Source organism: Petromyzon marinus, chromosome 2, assembly GCF_048934315.1.
Source record: "Petromyzon marinus isolate PM22_M1 ecotype Great Lakes invasive population chromosome 2, UKy_Petmar_22M1.pri1.0, whole genome shotgun sequence".
Lineage (NCBI taxonomy): Eukaryota > Metazoa > Chordata > Hyperoartia > Petromyzontiformes > Petromyzontidae > Petromyzon > Petromyzon marinus.
The window spans coordinates 13,011,845-13,031,656 of NC_133668.1; the positions used below are offsets into that span (position 1 = coordinate 13,011,845).

General features: G+C 43.3%; 1 protein-coding gene across 8 annotated transcripts in view; it reads right to left on the reverse strand.

Moving 5' to 3' along the window:
* Positions 1 to 5,859: 5,859 nt before the first annotated feature.
* LOC116947012 (partitioning defective 3 homolog) overlaps positions 5,860 to 19,812 on the reverse strand; it is a 221,214-nt gene continuing 207,261 nt past the window's right edge. For 7 of the 8 annotated variants that reach the window (XM_076070123.1, XM_076070112.1, XM_076070108.1 and 4 more), the window contains 2 exons: positions 18,557 to 18,666; positions 5,860 to 15,747 (listed from right to left, as the gene is read on the reverse strand). In XM_076070123.1, the coding sequence (XP_075926238.1) occupies positions 15,171 to 15,747; positions 18,557 to 18,666 (687 nt within the window). In that variant the 3' untranslated portion in view covers positions 5,860 to 15,170. Of the gene's footprint in view, positions 15,748 to 18,556; positions 18,667 to 19,812 lie in introns of those variants that run through there. The other variant, XR_012945462.1, reaches the window with a different exon arrangement.

Here is a 19,812-nt window from a genome sequence, read left to right on the forward strand (position 1 = left end):
GGAGTCCATGGTGGTTTGTCGCAGCTTGTCTTGACTGTCAAGTTTGTATTTTCTCGTTTATTTGTCCAGACTCGTTTGCTTTGACTGTCTCGTTGGTGGTCTCTTCTCGAATTAACATCCACTTTACAAGCATACTACTGAAGAGCACTTCCCCCTACCCTCTCTAAAGCTCTCCTCGTCCTCCAGTGCCGACACACCAATTACTCTGACCCTACCAGCGACACTCCATGACCGCAAGAGAATAACAACCAAATAAAACACACACGAACACAATAATAAAGTCCTGAGTGTATCCAGGTAGAGCCTCACCGAGTCTCAAAACTACTTTTCAAGAGGGTCCTAAAATAGCAGGCATGTCTGGGCATGTTTTGACTTATTCCATCAATTAGTAACATGGATTAACAGACAACACAAGGATGTTTGTCCGGATTAAAACAAAAAAAAATGTGTTTTAGCACATCAGCTTATGTGCCTTCCGGAACCATGTTTCACAGCAGCAATCGTTCCACCTGAGCAGAGAAACTATGGAACGGTTTCATTCATTATGCAGCCACGATTGCTGCTGATGAGACCCAATCATTTCAAAACCTGTATTGTGTTCGACGACTTTAAATATTGTTACAGTACAGTATATGAAACATTTCTCCGAACATCTGTGGACTGATATTTATTTCTGCTATCGCAACAGCGCAAAACGATGCATCGCATCAGGTTATTGGTTTTAACTCCCCCTGGTCTGTGCCCTTTTTCTTAGAAGTATAACGATGCATTTATTAATCATTTAATACATTGATTATTGTCAGTTTAACACGTAGGCTTTCGCGACCAATATCCATAATACGGGTCTTTTGGGTTAAATCGCGTATAAATATGTGTTGTTGTACCCGCCACCACCCGACACAGCAATTAGTAAGGTTTGTCACGTAAACAGAACGTGGCCAATTCGTTACTAGTACAGCACACCGGTGTGTTGGTGAGCCAAGCCACATTTACAATCTAAGTACGACGTTTCGCCAATAATTACAACTTGCTTTAGTCCACCATCATCCCACACAGAAATCCGCTCATATCAAGGCGCTCATACATCGGGATAAGAAAGTGTCAGATGGTGATAGTTTGAGAAGTTAAATGAAACATGTTTAAGACGCGCTGCAATTGAATGGTTACAATGATGCACAAATCAACAGGGAATTGAATGCCAAAACCAAATCAAATAACGAGCATTGAAACTGACCAAGTAATTTAAATTATTAAAATACCGAACATTGCAGGAGTAACTGATAAACTGGCCAGATGTTTTTGTAAAAACAAAACATCCGAGTCAGATTTGGCACGGTATATACATTACAGAAATGCATATCTGGTGCAAAAGATGTATTACCAAAGCTATCAACAGAAGGTGTGTACCAGATTAATTGCACTTGTGGCAAATGCTATGTTGAGCAAACAGGACGAATAATCACCACGAGACTAAAAGAACACCAAAGAAATATCTAAAACTGCAAAATATAACTATCAACATTGGCAGAACACGGGTGCCAACAAGGACACTCAATTAATTTAGATAATGTTGAAGTTCTGTGCAAAACTAGTTACTACTGGCCAAGACTAATTAGAGGATCTATCGAAATTGAGAGAAATAAAAATTATTTTAACCGTTCGGATAGCACAGACTTAGTGCTGCTTGGAAGCGAATCATCAAATAACACATTGTTTAAATGCATACCTATACAGGTCGCCATAATTTAATAGGGATTACCGTTGGTATGGATATTTTAGTACACATAATGGGCTCGCATAATGCCCCCCCCCCCCAAAAGTTTGTGGGGAATAATAGCCATTTTCTGTACTTTTGAGGCAGAAGCAATTAGAATAAAACACTACCCAACGTACCACGAATAATATGAACTGTCCAGTGTCGGCCACAGAGCAGAAATAAAACAAGAAGTGTGCAACAACAATTCCAATTAATTATTCATGTAGATTCTAAAGCTGCACCGAACCGTGTCACCTGTTTTTGTTTATTTGTATATGTTCCGCGTTTTACGAAATCATGACCTCCGTAGGCATTAGAAGCTGCAATATTTACCAATTCATCGAATTGGCAAGTGTATTTTGGGGCAGGTTTGAATGATTGCATTCTTAGAAACGAACAATGAAAAAGATGATCATATAGTGATGAAAGACATGGACTATAAAACCTGAAAAAATAATGTCATACATCCAGGAAAGGCGAGATATTTTCCAAAGTGGGTGCTACATTGCGATGTTTGGCCAATTTCATTGCATGTGGAAACCGGATTAACAGAACACCCACCACACATTTCGATTTAAAGCTTTCGTGACTGCAAGGATTAATCTTCTTTGGTTCTTTCGGTAAAGTCACGTAGAATGAGAATAAAATAATAAATTAATAATATAAAATAACACAATAAAATTCTCACGACGTTTCGGCCACAACACAAGTGGCCTTCTTCAGGTGAAAGGAACAGACCTGTCGGGACGACAGAGCTTCAATGAACGTTGTTAAGATTCGTAGCGTCTTTTTAAGCTGTTTTAGAGGAGTGAGGCACCTTGACAAAGAAGTTTACAAATAAAACAGGAGAATTTAGCATTGAAATAGCTGAGTGATTAGCTTGTGACTGGTCATAGAAATAGCTATGTTAAAGTCAAAGCTTACACATCCACAGAGGCACCTAGTACAAATCAAACAGGATAATTTAGCATTGAAATAGCTGAGTGATTAGCTTGTGACTGGCCACAAAAATGGCTATGTTAAAGTCAAAGCCTACACATCCACAGAGGCACCTAGTACAAATCAAACAGTAGAATTTAGCATTGAGATAACTGAGTGATTAGCTTGTGACTGGTCATAGAAATAGCTATGTTAAAGTCAAAGCCTACACATCCACAAAGGCACCTAGTACAAATCAAACAGGAGAATTTAGCATTTAAATAGCTGAGTGATTAACTTGTGACTGGTCACAGAAATGGATATGTTAAAGTCAAAGCCTACGCATCCACAGAGGCACCTAGTATAAATCAAAGAGGATAATTTAGCATTGAAATAACTGAGGGATTAGCTAGTGACTGGTAAAAGAAATAGCTATGTTAAAGTCAAAGCGTACACATCTACAGTCACCTAGTACATGGATGCCAAAGGGGCTGCAACAACTCGACTATCATATAGTAAACCGATGTGAAAAAAGAAGATACACCCCTTCGTCCCATCGTCTCTACTATCAACTCCCCCACCTATAAACTGGCACGTTTTCTTGCTGATATACTGCGACCTTTCACTGGAAAAAACATCTCTGCGGTACTAAATTCTAGTACCGTACCGACAATCAAAGACATTTCCCTGTCCCCAGACGACCTGCTTGTCAGTATTGATGTGATGTCCTTGTTCATCAAAGTCCCGGTACCTGACACCATCGCTATCATTGAAGACCTGGTTCATCAAGGACTGCATACTGATGTACCCACCATGGTGAGACATTGCTTAACCAACACATACTTCACCTGGAATGGAACTTTCTACAAACAAACTGAGGGCACCCCAATGGGCTCCCCCCTATCTCCGGTTGTAGCCAACGTATTCATGGAAAAATTTGAAACTGACGCCATCCAGACTGCCACTCTACGCCCGACTTCATGGAAGAGGTACGTGGATGACACTTTTGTCATCTGGCCACATGGCCAGCCTGCTCTAGACCAATTCCGCGGCCACATCAATTCCATACACCCAGCCATCAGATTTACCATGGAGGTCGAAAAAGATGGCAAACTACCCTTTTTGGATGTCTTAATTAAAAGGAGACATGATGGTTCAATGAGCCACTCTGTCTACAGGAAAGCTACCCATACAGATGCTTACTTGAAACCGGATTCCCACCACCATCCATCCCAGAAGAACTCCCTCATCAAGACTCTATACCATAGAGCCCAATGCATTTCCTACTAGGAACACATTACCAGTGAACTCAAGCACGTACACCAGGCTGTCAGGGCTAATGGTTACTCCGACTACACAATCCGCAAAGCCATCACTCCAGTCATGAAGATGGATCCTCTTGTGGAGCCACTGAAAACCATCACCTTGCCCTACACGATCCAGGTCCAATTCAACACTGTACATAAAATCCGGGATCTGGTTCCATCTGTAAAAGATGCTGTTCCAGACATACAGTACCCGGGCGTTTACAAACTAAAGTGCCTCTGTGGTAGTAGCTACATTGGAGAAACCAAACGACATATCTCGGACCGCATCCGCGAACATAAAGCAGACTTGAAACACAGTAGAACGAACTCCTCTGCCGTGACAGATCACTGTTATAATTCAGTGGGCTCACATGACATTGACTTCTCCAAGACGGAGGTTCTCTGCAAACCAACCGGCTACCATGAGAGATTCGTTCATGAGGCCATTCACATATACAAGCACAGAGACAATTTAAACCAAGAAGATGGATTCTGGCTTAGTAACCATTGGAAAGATGTTTTAAACCATTTCGGTTCTTTATTAATTGTATTTTACGATGACCTTCAGACCGCAGCTCTTTCGCTGGCATTGACTCTTAATACCTCTCACACCACGGTTAATGGTATGGTTTACAACATGGAGTATAACAGCACCTCGCAGCTGTCTCTCTCCCCCTCCTCCGTTCCGACCATGGATGAACTCGTTCGTCTGAACGAGGCTCGTAGCTATCCGTGGTGCTGAAGTTGAGGGTAAGAATCCACCCATTTTTTCACCATATAGCATTGTGATATATAACGACTTATTGTTGGTAGCTTAGCTGATTGGAGAATATATAGTTTATTGAAAACATTGAAGTAGTTTATATTTTAGTTTTTATTGGTTTACTATATGGTATTCATTATATAGTGTAGTGTATACCCAGTTACTGTTAATAGCTCAGCTTATTGAAGAATATATTGAGTACATTTATTATATTGATGTAATTTAGACTTAAGTTTTTTCACATCGGTTTACTATATGATAGTTGAGTTGTTGCAGCCCCTTTGGTGTCCATGTACTAGGTGCCTCTGTAGATGTGTAGGCTTTGGCTTTAACATAGCTATTTCTATGACCAGTCACAAGCTAATCCCTCAGTTATTTCAATGCTAAATTCTCCTGTTTGATTTATACTAGGTGCCTCTGTGGATGTGTAGGCTTTGACTATAACATATCCATTTCTGTGACCAGTCACAAGCTAATCACTCAGCTATTTCAATGCTAAATTCTCCTGTTTGATTTGTACTAGGTGCCTCTGTGGATGTGTAAGCGTTGACTTTAACATAGCTATTTCTACGACCAGTCACAAGCTAATCACTCAGCTATTTCAATGCTAAATTCTCCTGTTTTATATGTAAACCCCTTTGTCAAGGTGCCTCACTCCTCTAAACCAGCTTAAAAGACGCTACGAATCTTAACAACGTTCATTGAAGCTCTGTCGTCCCGACAGGTCTGTTCCTTTCACCTGAAGAAGACCACTTGTGTTGTGGCCGAAACGTCGTGAGAATTTTATTGTGTTATTTTATTTTCATTAATTTATTATTTTATCCTCATTCTACGTGACTTTACTGAAAGAACCAAAGAAGACCCACCACACACACTCAAAGATCAGCACAGAATGATGGGTCCACCAACCGACTTGTTGTTCTGCAAACTAACTGGCCGCCTCACTGCATAGTGAATCTGGGCATTTCACAAATCTCGAAATGATCCACCAGAGTTGTGCACCACTACGATGAACTCAAAGTATATCACTCACCCGCCTCCCTCCCACCCAACCTCCATCACCTCACACGATCCATATTACACGCTTATAACAAAACACGTTATTGCACTCACGGTTCGCTCTGTCAAGCGGAAATATCAGCTTTATTTCTGTAGTAAAAATGTAAATACAAGTTTTCGTCAATGTAAAAAAAAACATGCAAATGACCGAGCAATAACAATGAGAGGCAAAGCATGGCGTATGGAGCTCCACTGCTGACTCCGTGGCACCTGTTATCATGTCAACAAGGAGACGCTGTTGCCTCTCCTCGGCACCGGTCAGGCTTAGTACACCGCACGACGGCACAGTGACCACACGCGTGCAGCCTCAACGCACAAATACTGTTCATTAAAGCAGGCTACTATGGACATTATATTATTAAACGCGACAAAAAAATTACAGCAGATAACTGAGGAATCAACCCAGAGCTGATACAAACTTAACACTGTAGTCTCCAAAGTACCGTTAACTGTACAGAGCTCACTGGGACGGTCAGTGTATATTCGTGGTAATTTATGTGTACATACACCGCGTCCCACGCACCCGAACGCTGGAGTGTTTGGTCGGAACCTTTTTTTTTAAAAGGGCCCAGTTTCCATGCCCCGGCACATAAATATTGAAATCGTTTGAGCGAAGCCATGCAGTTCAGCGGGGGTGTGAAGTTCGGCTATTTTGTTTTATTTTTGCCATATATAGAGACTTGATGATTATGCGAGCCAAGGTAACCGCACTGATGTAGCGCCTTAGAAAAACAATTGTATCGTTAGGTGTGTGCAGTCACGGACCGAGAAAATAAAATAAAATAAACGTCCGTGGATGTGCATGTATGGTGCGTAATATATTCCAGTCAGCGTACGGCAATCTGAGTACCACGAAAAGACATCCATGTGTCACCATCGTGGCACTGATATTGAAGTGTGTATAGACAATGCCACAGATACACAGCTGCATGCACACTTGTCCACTCGTTTCTACAGGGGTCTGGCCAATTTTTTGTAAAACACCTGAAATAATGGTACTTTGCTTTGTCATGTCAAGCGATGCACGCCAACAGAGGACAAAAATTATTGAAAGTGTTTTTCCAATTGGCCACAGATTGACATCCTGACCAAACAGCCTAAACACACATCGGTTAGGCGATTTTTTACGGGCCGTTCTTCACCAATATTTGGATAAAGTGGGACAACCTTCGCCAATATGTCAAAATGGTCACATAAAGGCATTTGCCAACATTGGCAGACTTTGCATGAGGTAGATGTGCAACCATTACTGTACATTTTACCAAGTTTCTGCCAGTCTATTTTCTTCACCGACTCCCGGTAGATGAATGTTGTTTTGCAGTGGCAGGCCACCGATGAATAAACTTGTGTTGAAGGTTCCTATTTTATTACTTTAACTCTAGTCTATCTTGTACAATTTTTTGCACTTTGCTATCCATTCAAAAATTATGTGGGGAAAAGTAATCGGTTGCACCAGGTGGTTAACGTCTGGTATCTGAGAAACCGTGTGCCTGGTTACCTCTAATACGCTTTCCCCATAGTAAAAAAGCCCACCCCATTGCAGTGTTATATTTCCATGGAGTGGACTTGCAACACTTTTATAATGCAGCCATAAATTATATACTGAGCCAAGAGCATTACAAACTGAAATTTACACATTCCATTCTTCTTTTCGATTGAATCCCTCCTTTTCCTTTACAATTTTGAGGGAAGGGCAATGTATGCTTTCAAGTAAAACGTTTTAAAGGGGGACGCGTGGTGTAGAGGTGAGGGTGCCGGGAGCCGCCACCGCCAAAATCCTGGTTTTCATCCCAGAGAGCGACTCATTATTAAACCGGCTTCTCATGGGCAACAGAGCTGATGGTCTCAGTCTGGTCACATATGAGCACACACAAGATAAAATACGTAACATTTGGTTTTGCTAATTTAATTTGGCTAACTTCCAGCCATGAGAATTCGAATATCGGTGTTACTGCAATGCAACCATATCATAGCAGAGTGCATGGGAATGTGCTATCCCACTTGTAAAGGACAAAAAGGCCGCTCAAATTATTATTCGGGAGAGTTTCGGAGAAACTCCTTTTTGCAACATTGCTCTGCCATACGGGAGATTTCCTCAATGATTCTTTGTTTCCTGACATGATGCTTCCAGCCCAATTGAAATTCATAAAGGAATGATTGACCGACACCTGCACCCAGCTTAAACTGCATTAAAAGTGACAGTATATTGAATAGAAATCACAGCAATGACTGATAATGTTATTTTTTTCATAATGTAAATAAGCCAATACATCACTTTAAACTCCACAGTATGAACCACTTCAGTTTCGAAGTCTCGGCGAGTCTGACTTGAGATCAAGTCCATAATGTGCAGGTAAGATGCGCATCCAGATTCTAAAGGTACAGTCACGGACGCAAATATACCAAATGTTAACGACCGCGCAACGTCGTACGGTGGATATAATTAATGGATGAAACGTGTTGAGAGAGTAAATGCCAAATCGGACGTTCTCAAACCTTGCTCATCACTCCTCAAACAGCTCACCTTCCCCCATGTCTACCAATGAATGGACAGATTTTGTCTATCATTGCCTGGTTTACATTTCAATGGAGAAAGTTGATGAATGTGGGCAGTTTGGCCGTGGGGAGATGCGGTGAGTGGAGCTTTATGTTTCACGCAAGACCTAAGGGGTGGCCTTACATCATCCTCACTACAGGCTCTTAACGCATTTAACCACATGCTGCTCAAGGCAATGTGCCTATTAAACCATGGGCATGCTTGTTATTCGCCAAGACGATTGAACATAGCTCCGGACGCCTGCCACGACGAGCAACAAGCAACGCACAACGAGCGGAGCATTTTCACTGCGATAGCGCTGCTTAGTTAAGCCACACATTGATTTGAAAAACAATCCAACAAAGAACCTACAATTTACATTGACATGTAAGTAAAGGACTGGCACGTTTTAATGCATGCGTGATAATATCTGTCCGAGAAGTTTATTCCAGGAGAAAAACATATATACACACCTAAACATCCATTTGTTCAAAATGTTCAGACTAAGTCTGGGCAGGCAACTTCGAGGCTTCGCAGATGAATCTACTATTCACAACAGAATCATGTCTTTGCAAACTTCCAAGACAAATCAAAGCAAAAACAAGAGCGCAGCATGCCTATAATTACGACGGTGAAGATGACCGGGTACAGCAAGGCGACCCATGTGTGTTCAGCCCACGAGCAAGAACTGAAGTTTCTGTGAAATGTTAGCGAAACCATGGGGGTTGATGTTGTCTCATCAAGCGTGAATGGGACATGCGCTGCATGCTCACACACTGGCACTATGAAGGCTGGCAACATAATCAGCTGTCATGCTACACACAAAAAACTATTATGGATGATATTGGTCGCGAAAGCCTACGTGTTAAATTGTGGGCTTTACCAAGACACCGAATAGGTTGCTGTACCGTTTAAAACAAAAAAAACATCGTGACAGCACTCAACGCTCTTGTTTGTTATGTCGTGTTAAAAGTTGAAGTATCTCCACGCTCCTACGGCAATGGGATGGTATTCGCATTTGAACCAGAGGTCAACCGGCCGTGATTGGCCTTGATCTAGGAAATTCCACATTTCCATGGTGGAGAATATCTGCAAGATGGCTTGTGTTGACCTTCGCGCATGGTGCCAATAAGTTTGTTCAGCTTCGGAGGGCTGACATGTTGAATTGACCCGCGATTGGGATTTAAACTCTAACAACATTTATATAAATAAAACTCTGCATGGCGAAGGTATGGCAACGGAGTAGGAATTACTGGACCAAGTCCTTGTTAAATGTTAAGTGGCTTGCGATGTTCTACAGGGCTGAGTCTTAATGTCAGCCAACAGCACTTGCTGCTCATCAGTTCAGAACAAAGTTCGAGCTTGGAAATGACACGGCCTCACTCACAAAAGTCAAAGTAAGAGGGCACTGATATCAGAGGCAGTTACTGCTCGAAATTCCACATTCCTATAGTGGGGGAGCCAGTTTGCCATAGGATGACGACTGTTGTTTGAGATAGCAAACTACAAGCTCAACCGGTGGGCTCCGTGGACCTTACACGTTCCAGATGAAGTCTTAGGACAACATAGGTTTGGCTAAAGGGCTCTGAAAACAATATATTAAAAGCGTGGGCACTCACAGTTATTGCCGAACTTAATACTGTGACCTTCAATGCACTCAATCTACTATTATGATCACGTATAAACATCAGCTTGCATAGGAGCCCAACATTGAGCAGAACGTGTGACCAGAACATAGAAACCCACACACATTTATGACACCTTCCGTACTTTACTTTTCAAATGCTAGCCTTGTTCAGTCTTCATTAAATCCATATCCCACAAAGCGAATAAATAAATAAAAAGAGACTCTCGGTGCACCAGGGGAGGAGATAATACTAAAACAAATTATCAGGACGCTACTAGGCACAGGTTCCTCCTCCGTGGCTGTGTTGTTGGTGTGCGCCCACCCAGATCCACAGACCCAGGGAAATACTGGAGCTCGTTACAACTGGGGCCCCTGCTAAACAAGTATGCACAACGTACAATCCAAACATTGTTGTTTTCCTGGCTCCTGACAGAACAATTTTTTCTTCCACCCTGGCAGTCGACCCACCAGTCACTACTTCACTTTGAATAAAACAATCCAGGTTTGCTAAAATTGACATTTCCCAAATTGATTCGGGACCACAACCATAATCAAATCCCGGCAATATCCCTGCCATGAATTAAATATTTTTTTTTATTCTTGAAAATCCATCCTACCTAATACAGTGGTATGGACACCGCTTTATGATCTGTTATACAAGCATGAGAGAAGCGTAGAAGCTGTCTTTCCCAGGTTTGTAAGTTATCCACAAGAACTTAAGTATCCATATTCTGGACATATCTATTGTGTCTGTAATATATGCATCAAACAACTCTATCGTTAGCTATTCCAGTGCTGCATGGGTTTTCACGGTTGTACTCCAACTGACACGGTGTCGAACACCACGAGGTGTAACCTGAAAACACATCACAGAGCTATTCCAGTTGTTGAATAAATAAAAAATTAGCAGTCTACAATTGCACATTTTGACCTCAATCATTGTGGGAATGTTAGAAACCTGGAGATGAGCACTCCTCCCTCGTACAGCGATCACATGGCCGTCTTTGCGTAGGGTTAAGATAAAGTCACACTCACCTGTCCTCCAACACTCGACCATTAAGACTCCCTTTACCACATCACTTCGTGGCAGATGGGCTTGCAGTCGCGTATTATGTTCATTGGCACGCCCCGTTTTTAATAAACTAGCGAGGATCGCGATCATTATGCGGCGCAGTCAGTGATTCTGACAGCAAATGAGAATAACAATCTCAATGAATCGTTGTGTCGAGTAGGCATTATCGACATTAGGGATGCCAACATTTTAGACTTTTTCACACGAAGAACATGTTTACATTTGTTTCTTATTGTTAACAGATTATGTATTGTAAAAAATACAAAGCTGAACAAAAATAGGAGGAATTAAATTAAATAGCAGGTGACCTATTCGGCACATTTTGCACCGTGATGTTGCTGATAACACGATTTTTACAGGTAATTCATGTTGACAAAGCAATAAGCATTTTATACGCAAACTAATAAAACCACGGACGCGATGTCCCACCACGATCACTTTAGTCGCAACGCATTACAGCTGTCTGACATTTTTCAAGACGTGTCTGAAACACAGAACATTGTCATCACTTTTCGTTGCTTTTATCGCGAATAAAAGCTTTCATAAATGTTCCTTGTGCTTGCATCCACTCGGCACCACGAGGTCTTGGGATTAATCGTCCGGAATTTTTACAATTGCAGTATCACGGACTGCACCGCTGGGAGAATTGTTAATACAAGTAACTCAATCATGATTTTTTGGGGTTGGTTGTGAAGGCCGCGTCTCCAAATGTGAAATCCCTGACCTTCACACTTTCATTCAACTTACAGGCATCTCAATAAGGGAATTCCTTCACCGAATCCACGATTAACGCTAAGAACCGTACCTGGCCTGGCTCTCAGTGGCTCATGTTTCTGCAAAGCGTGCTCATAGAAACACGTTTTTCCCTGCAAGAGAAACATGATACCCGTACGTGCTCTCACCTGCATTCAAGTTTAGTTACCTAACTACCAAAGGGTGAACGACGATTCACCTCCTCTGAGATTGTATGAACTGTCATGCCCCAGGGTCGCCATCAATTCAAGAACATAATTGTTTTTACATGCTGGAGAATGTAGCAGCCTCTAGTGGTTGCATGCCAGATGTAAACCCATGAAATACGACGTAAAATCGAAAACGTAGTACTTCACAATTCAATGCACGTATTTTGAACGTAAGAATACACCTCTTATGCCTATTAGGCAGGTGACTATTCATAGAATCAGTACAAATATATATTCTTATTGTTTCAATACATGCATAGAATCATAAGCATACAAATTAATAGAAGATATCTGCAAATACATTAAATTGTAATATTTAAGATAATCGTATGAATCAGACTTAACAAATAATAAGATATATATTCTTGGTTCTTTCGATAAAGTCACGTGGAAGGGAAACAATAAAATAATCAAAATATAAAACAATAAAAGTCTCACGACGTTTCGACTGCAACACAAGCAATCATCATCAGGTGTGAAAACCACAGCAAGAAAAATTGAAAAAAAGTGGCGGGTTTTTTTTAACGTTAGCACCACGTAGAGCAATTTGGCAGGTATTAAGATGGACGAGTCCATTTATGTTCGGAAAAGAGGAGGGGGGAGACGAAAATAATGGCTGCGGTCTGAAAGCCACCGTAAGCGTGAACAATCAATTAAGACCCGAAATGGTTTATCAAATCCTTCCAATGATTGCTAAGCCAGAATCCATCTTGTCGGTTGAAATTGTCTCTGTGTTTGTATATGTGGATAGCCTCATGAACGAATCTCTCATGGTAGCCAGAACATAGATGGACTCGTCCATCTGAATAACTGCCAAATCGCTCTCCGTGGTGCTAACGTTAAAAAACTGCCACTCTTTTCAAATTTTCTTGCTGTGGTTTTCACACCTGATGATGATTGCTTGTGTTGCAGTCGAAACGTTGTGAGAATTTTATTGCTTTATATTTTTAATATTTTATTGTTTCCCTTCTACGTGACTTTACCGAAAGAACCAAGAATATGAATCCCTGCAGTCACAGAAGCTTTAAATCAAAATAATAAGATGTTGAAGTGAGACTTTTAAAATGAGATGAAAATAATACATTCTTGAATTACTCCCTAAATCATGGCAATTGGTCAAATCAATCGGTGGGGGAAGGTGAATATGAACAGGCCTCGTACCGATCTACCCATTACCTACCTCCTAGAAATAATGTGGCCAATCAGGACTTTACTTAATCACTTATGTTTTAACATAGGTGATTTGCCACTCTCAAGATAAATTAACTGATTTCTCTCTTTTTGACACTTGACAACGAGCATGTGCAACGAGAACATTACAGTCGCTGATGACGTCCCGTTACGGTGCCTGTGTGCCTCGCAAAGAGCTTTCTAAGCACTCGGCGTAATAGGTGAAGATTCTGATTAGAATTATCCGGTGGTGTTAAATTGGAGTGCGTATAATCTGCCCACACTCGTGTGTTACGCCGCGTCGCGAATCGCGCAAAACCTTAGCGTGAATGGAAGAGAATCGCCGAAACGACGGACAGCCAGCCCGCGGACGGATCACGAGGGCTGAAGTAAAAAAAAAATCGCTATCTTGAGCTGATGTTTCCAGATAATAGGTGAGCGAAAGGGAATTCAGTTGGGGCCAGAGAGAGAGAGAGAGGAGAGTGGCGGAGGAGGGGACGGTGGTGGGGTGTGTGGCGTGCATGTTGACGCCTACTGGAGAATTAAACTTATTGTTCTGACAGTCACGTCGCCACTTTCAGCTTTGGATGATGTCGTGTCCTTGGCTGGAGGGTACGGAGCTGTAAAAAAAAAACGAAAAGGGACGTAGCTACGAACGTGAAGAATACAAAACACGGTGCACGCGGATGATGTGATTAAAAGAATAGTACAAAAAAATGTCTTTAATAAGGCAAACCACATGATTGTTGATAAAAAAAACTGTAAAACACGCCCATGAGAAAATAAAAGATGAAAATTGCACAGTGTAAATTATGCCAGCGTATGAAGTTATCACAAACGCGCTGGCATGCTTTGGGCGAAAGCAACCGCGATAATCGAGGCGTGCGGGAAAATGTGTGGGTCAACCACTACACTGGGTGCTGAAGTATGCGGCAGCAGCAAGTGACACGCCTGAAGCAGCCATGCCAAGCACCGAGGCAAATGAAATGCGCTATCAGCAAATCCATCGTCACGTTCTCTCATTAACTGAAGCCCTTCCCCGCAGCTGCTGGTCGCTCGGCCCTGCGGTTTTCACCGAATTTGTGGAAAACATAAACCACGTGCGTCCATGTGAATGCGCGTAATTAAAAGTATACAGGTATATGTGAAGTAAATAAGTGTATGCGCACATATAAACGCCACACGTACGTATACAATGCAAGTTCGTTAAAAATATATATAACTAAATTGCCGGTAGGCAAGGCACGTAAGGGAGCACATCTCAGTGTGCGTTCTCCGATATCTGACACTTGGGTTGAAGTCATGGTGCGTGTGGCCAAGGCTCAGCTCCAGCTCTTCCAGTATTTAAAATAATTGTACATTTTTATTGTCTTTTTTTAAGTAGTTTATTTTATACCAACACAAAGCCTCTTTCTTTACATCTGCTGGAATGACCACTTAAAGTCAACAGCATGTTAAATAACAAGTCTTTCATCCAGGAGTGTGTCTATCTTTGGAAATTTTCGGAGGCTTAAGCCGACAGCATTTCACTTTGCCCAGTAGCTTGCTTGAGTCATCATCCCATCAGCGCAGTCTAGCTTAGATGCATCAGCTTCCAATTGTGGTCAAGGGAATGGCTTCACAGATCCAACTTTAAACTACTCATTCCAATGCTGGAAGCACCTTCTGACAACCGATACCTCCATCCATACAGTCACACATCACCCTATGAGAGAAAGTTAATATAATGTGGCCCACACCACTCACGCCATTAACTCAGGCTATGCGAAGGGGTGGAGCGTCGGTGCGGTGTTTAGCGCACTGCGCTATGAACCCAGCCAGTTGAGTTTGAAACAATGGTTAACAACAATGGCAAGTGATGTCTGAGGCAGTCCTGGGCTTCCCTCCTTCACCAACCCACATTGTATGATTAAGTATGATCACACAACCGCCGCGACTGAAACAGGGTGTTGAAGACTTTATCCATTATCATCATCATTCTGCCAAGGCGTACGGCCAGCTCAAATGGCAGCCGGTGGCGACAGAAGACCGACGTCCTTGGCAGCGGGAGACGATGCTGCAGAGGAAGATTCTTCCTTCCGCACGGTGCTGCGGTAGCCATTGTGGCCCAATCTGGCCGCCCCCAAGGCCCCTCCCGACGTGCGCTGCTGCTGCTGCTGCTCCGCCATGTGGCCTCGTTGGTCCAGGTCTTCGCTCTGCGATGCCGGTGCAGCGGTCGTGGTGGCCAGGTTGTTGTTGCTGTGCACCTCGCATGCCCCATTTCCTTGCAGCTGCTGCTGCTTTTGACCGCTGAGCCTCCGCTGCTCTTCCTGTCGCAGGAGCTCCTGCGCTTCCTGCAGCACGCGTGCATTGTACCCATAGGGCAGCGTCCGCGGCTGCGTGCTGGCGGGTCGGGGCCTACCGGAGGAGCTGCGGTTGTGCTGCGTGACACTCGGGGCCCGCGGGCCCGTCGCGCTGCAACCGCTACTGCCGCTACCGCCGCTGCTGCTGCCACCCGAGCTGGCACCCGCAGCTGCGAGGTTCCCACTTGGCGCTTGCACCAGCCAACTCGCGGGCTGCGACGTCTTCTTGGGATGCCTGAACCACATGGCAATCGGACGATGCACGCCATCGTGAGGGATCGGGCGAGTGAGTGAGCACCCCCCTAACAGTGAAACTGCTCACAGCTTCACATTCGTATGTAAATTTCAACACTAAACCACAACGAACACTTTCTGTAAATGACGAGCAACAACTCAAACTGAAAAGTGACAAATTATGCACGCCAGATGCGATTTCTACGCTGCAGAAAGTGTGATTTGTGACCATTAATGCCTTCCATGAGAGATCACTACGCTGCACATACAATGCATGCAGTCTTGTATTAAGAGCAGCAATGAGACCTGTATCACAGTATCATCCTTGTTATGAAAAAATAAGAAGAGATTTTACCCTTTCTGGCAATAAAACAGGAGGTGTTAAGATGTTCAAACATAAAATATAAACCTTTTGCAAGGAATCAAATTTACATTACCCACACGGACTTGTGGTGAACATGCAAACAAACATGGTCTGCTCATATAAACATCATCTTTGAAACTGATTGGCCTACATCAGAGACAGCCTTCTTTTGGACCTCGTCTCACCAGTGTTAGACCAGAGAACAATCCTTGTTAGGGATCAGAACAGGACAGCCATCATTGCCTACCGCTGCCTAATTTGACACTGCACATTACATGCGAAGAAACGCATGGAAGCTAAGCTAAAATCACATGAGCTAAAGCATTACATTAAAAGCCACATCGTTGAGACTAAAGGATATGTTTCTTGGCATTACACTGAGAGAGACACGTGGATTAGAGAACAAATGCAAATCAGAGACACAATGTTGACTGTTAAAGAAAGTGAGATTGGGCAGGGCAGATCATGGCTACAAGGGGTAATGGCCGATGCATGAGCCCGAGACAGATTGGTAGCCTACGGAGAGAGTAAGCTCCTGAGAGGATGACCACAGCAGAGATGGTGTGACGAGAGCCGTTCATGTGCAGAAGTGAGATGGATTGTGGCATCTCAGGACCATGAAGGATGGCAACAGCGTGGGTAAACCTTCATTCAGCAGTGGCTCGACGACGGCTGATGATGACCACGAACATCATATTGCAAGGGCATTAACGTTAATGCTGGATAATATAATGAAAAGTAAAACTGTGAGCGAGACTGCATGGATTGGAGAGACAACATAATGTGTTTATAAAGAGTGTAAATGCGACGATATCTCAAGACAATTTCCAAAGCATTTTTTTCGTGGTTAAAAGCGATGAGTAAACATGGCAATGTTAAACTGCATTGGAGGTGACGGACAGTGGAGACACGAAAGAAACGTCGTTGGGAAAGAGCTGTCTTCCAGGATGAGAATTTCCTCGGCTGGGGGTGGGTGGGTGCGCAGGTTGTGTAAAGTGCTCCATTGACTGTTTACACGGAATGCGCTGGGAGAGTCTGACCTCTCCTGAAACACAGAAACGCTTTCATCCCATCTCCACCTCCCAAGCCCCCTATGACTGTGCAGACCCCGTCACTCTTTTGGTAATGATTTTGTCAAGGTGCTTCGGTTTGACGTCACAGTGCCTCAAGCTATTTGTTACCACATTAATACAAATACACAACCATCACATTTCGGTCAATGTTTGGGGGCCAGGTGTGGCTAAAACACCTGACCAGGAAGTTGCAAGCACCAATCCAGGTTTCGTGTCGACTAAAAGCCAACCACCTTTCACACTGTGGGCAGTAAACAGCAAAATCCATCACACGAATGTGGGATTCCCACCACTAGTTCAGGACTGCCAATGGAGATGAATAATTTCTCTCTCGCCAGTGCTCACTTGTGAATGAGGGACGCACTCACTTAAAGATGAATAATGGTTAAATAACCTCTACAAACTCTTTGGCGCGGGGAGGCCCTTGTCGTCCAGAAACATGGGAGTCATGGAAGGAAGATCCATCTAAGAGGCATGTATGAAAAATATCTGCCTGTAGGAAGCAGTGCAGCAAGTAGGTTGCAGAGCTCTTCTCTGCAGAGTTCAAAGATTTTCCCTTGTGTGTGGATTTTCCATTCAATCTGTTCTCCTAACACCAACAATCGGAAGATTGGCCTTTCTGAAACGTTCATGGGTGAAAACAACACATTATTCTGTTATATTATTGGACTGGGGGGGGGGAGCGGTGGCATAGGGGTTAGCGCAATGTGACATGAACTTGGTATCCCAAGTTCAACCTCTAGCCACCACTATCATCAGCAGTGAATTCATATGAACTGGTCCAAGGTGCAACCCCCCCCTCCCCACTTTCACCAAGCTACAATCACTGGCAAGGTGAAGTATAGTAATATTATTTATTATTCCGACTCTATCAGAGGATCATGTGTGATGTCTGTGTGGTTATTTGTTCATGCATGAGAGCACCAAAGCCATCTTGATAAGAGTGCTGATTAATAAAGCATGTTGTTGCTTATGATGCTGTTTTGCGCTCGCGTTTCCCAATGTTTCCCCTGGCAGAGAGACAGTGAGTCGAGGTGAGGTGTGATGCCGGGTGTGATGTTAAGTGTGATGATGGGCGAGAGGTTGGGGCTCTTAGGCGAGCAAACGAACAAGGGAGAGCGTGAGCAGTCGAATAGGTGGGTAAACGAGCTGGTGAATGAGAGTGCGAGTGAGTTAATGAGCGAGTGACAGACTTAGTGTGCGAGTGAGTAAAATAATGAGTTATTGAATGAGCTTGTGAATGTGTGAGCCAATTATTTAGTGAGGCCCTCTCTGAGGCTCCCTCAGCCCCCTTTTGGATCTCAGGACAAAGACAAACTGCCCTAGATTCCACTCCCCCCCACCCTACTCCCCATCTCTTTGGCCTTGGTTACCTGGGTAGGGAGTTGTAGGGCCTCTGCACCTTTGGTTGGGTTGGCGGCGGGGGCTGAGGTTCGCCCGATGGGAGAGCATGCCCGTTCTGTTGGTCAGACGTTGGAAACTCCTGTGTAGAAGGACACATGGGATGGAGGCCAAAACAAGGATGAGGGGGTGATTGAGTTAGAAGAAACACGCAGGTAATAAACAAAGGCAATGCCACTGTCATCATGGATAAAACCACTTACAATAACAAAATTTAGGACCTTCTTAATGATGGCAGCGATACCAAAATCAATGGAGATCCTACCAACCGCCTGGCCACGAAAACCAACAATATCATCACAAATTCGACTTTTCTAATCGAACTGACCAAGCAGCTCTCTCTAAAACCTTCGGCTGCTAGCCCACCCAGATTTTATGGCCTTCCAAAAATCCATAAAGAAGGTACTCCACTCCGTCCTATCGTCTCCACCATTAACTCACCCACCTACAAACTGGCCCGATTTCTGTCTGAGACCCTGCTTCCTTTCACGGGCAAGACCACCTCAGCTGGACTTAACTCAGCTCACTTGCTTTCTAGAATCAAGGATATCTCAATATCTCTAGATGATTTGCTTGTCAGTTTCGATGTAGTCTCCCTGTTCACCAAGGTACCTGTACCTGACACCATTGCAATCATTGAAGACTTGGACCAACAGGGACTGAATCCTGATAAACCAACATTGGTGAGGCACTGCCTAACTAACACTTAATTAACCTGGAATGGTACATTCTACAAACAAAATTAGGGTAAATCTAGAATTTAAGCTTTCGTGACTGCAGAAATTACTATACTCATTGGTTATTTTGGTAAAGTCACGTATGTAGAAATAAAATAAACAATTTAAATTCATCACAAATAAAATTAGGGTACCCCCAATGGATTCTCCTTTATCGCCAATGGTAGCGAAACTTTTCATGGAAAAATTTGAGACAGATGCCATCCAGACATCAACTCTACGTCCCTCCTTGTGGAAGAGATGCGTAGATGACACGTTCGTTATCTGGCCACATGGCCTGTCAGCACTGAACCAATTTTAAAACCACATCAATTCCATACACCCATGTATCAAATTCACCATGGAAGTGGAAAATGATGGCAAGCTACCATTCCTGGATGTTTTATCGAGAAGAGACCTGATGGCTCGTTGGGACACTCTGTCTACAGGAAAGCCACGCACACAGATTCCTATCTAACGCCTGACTCCCACCACCATCCGACACAGAAGAA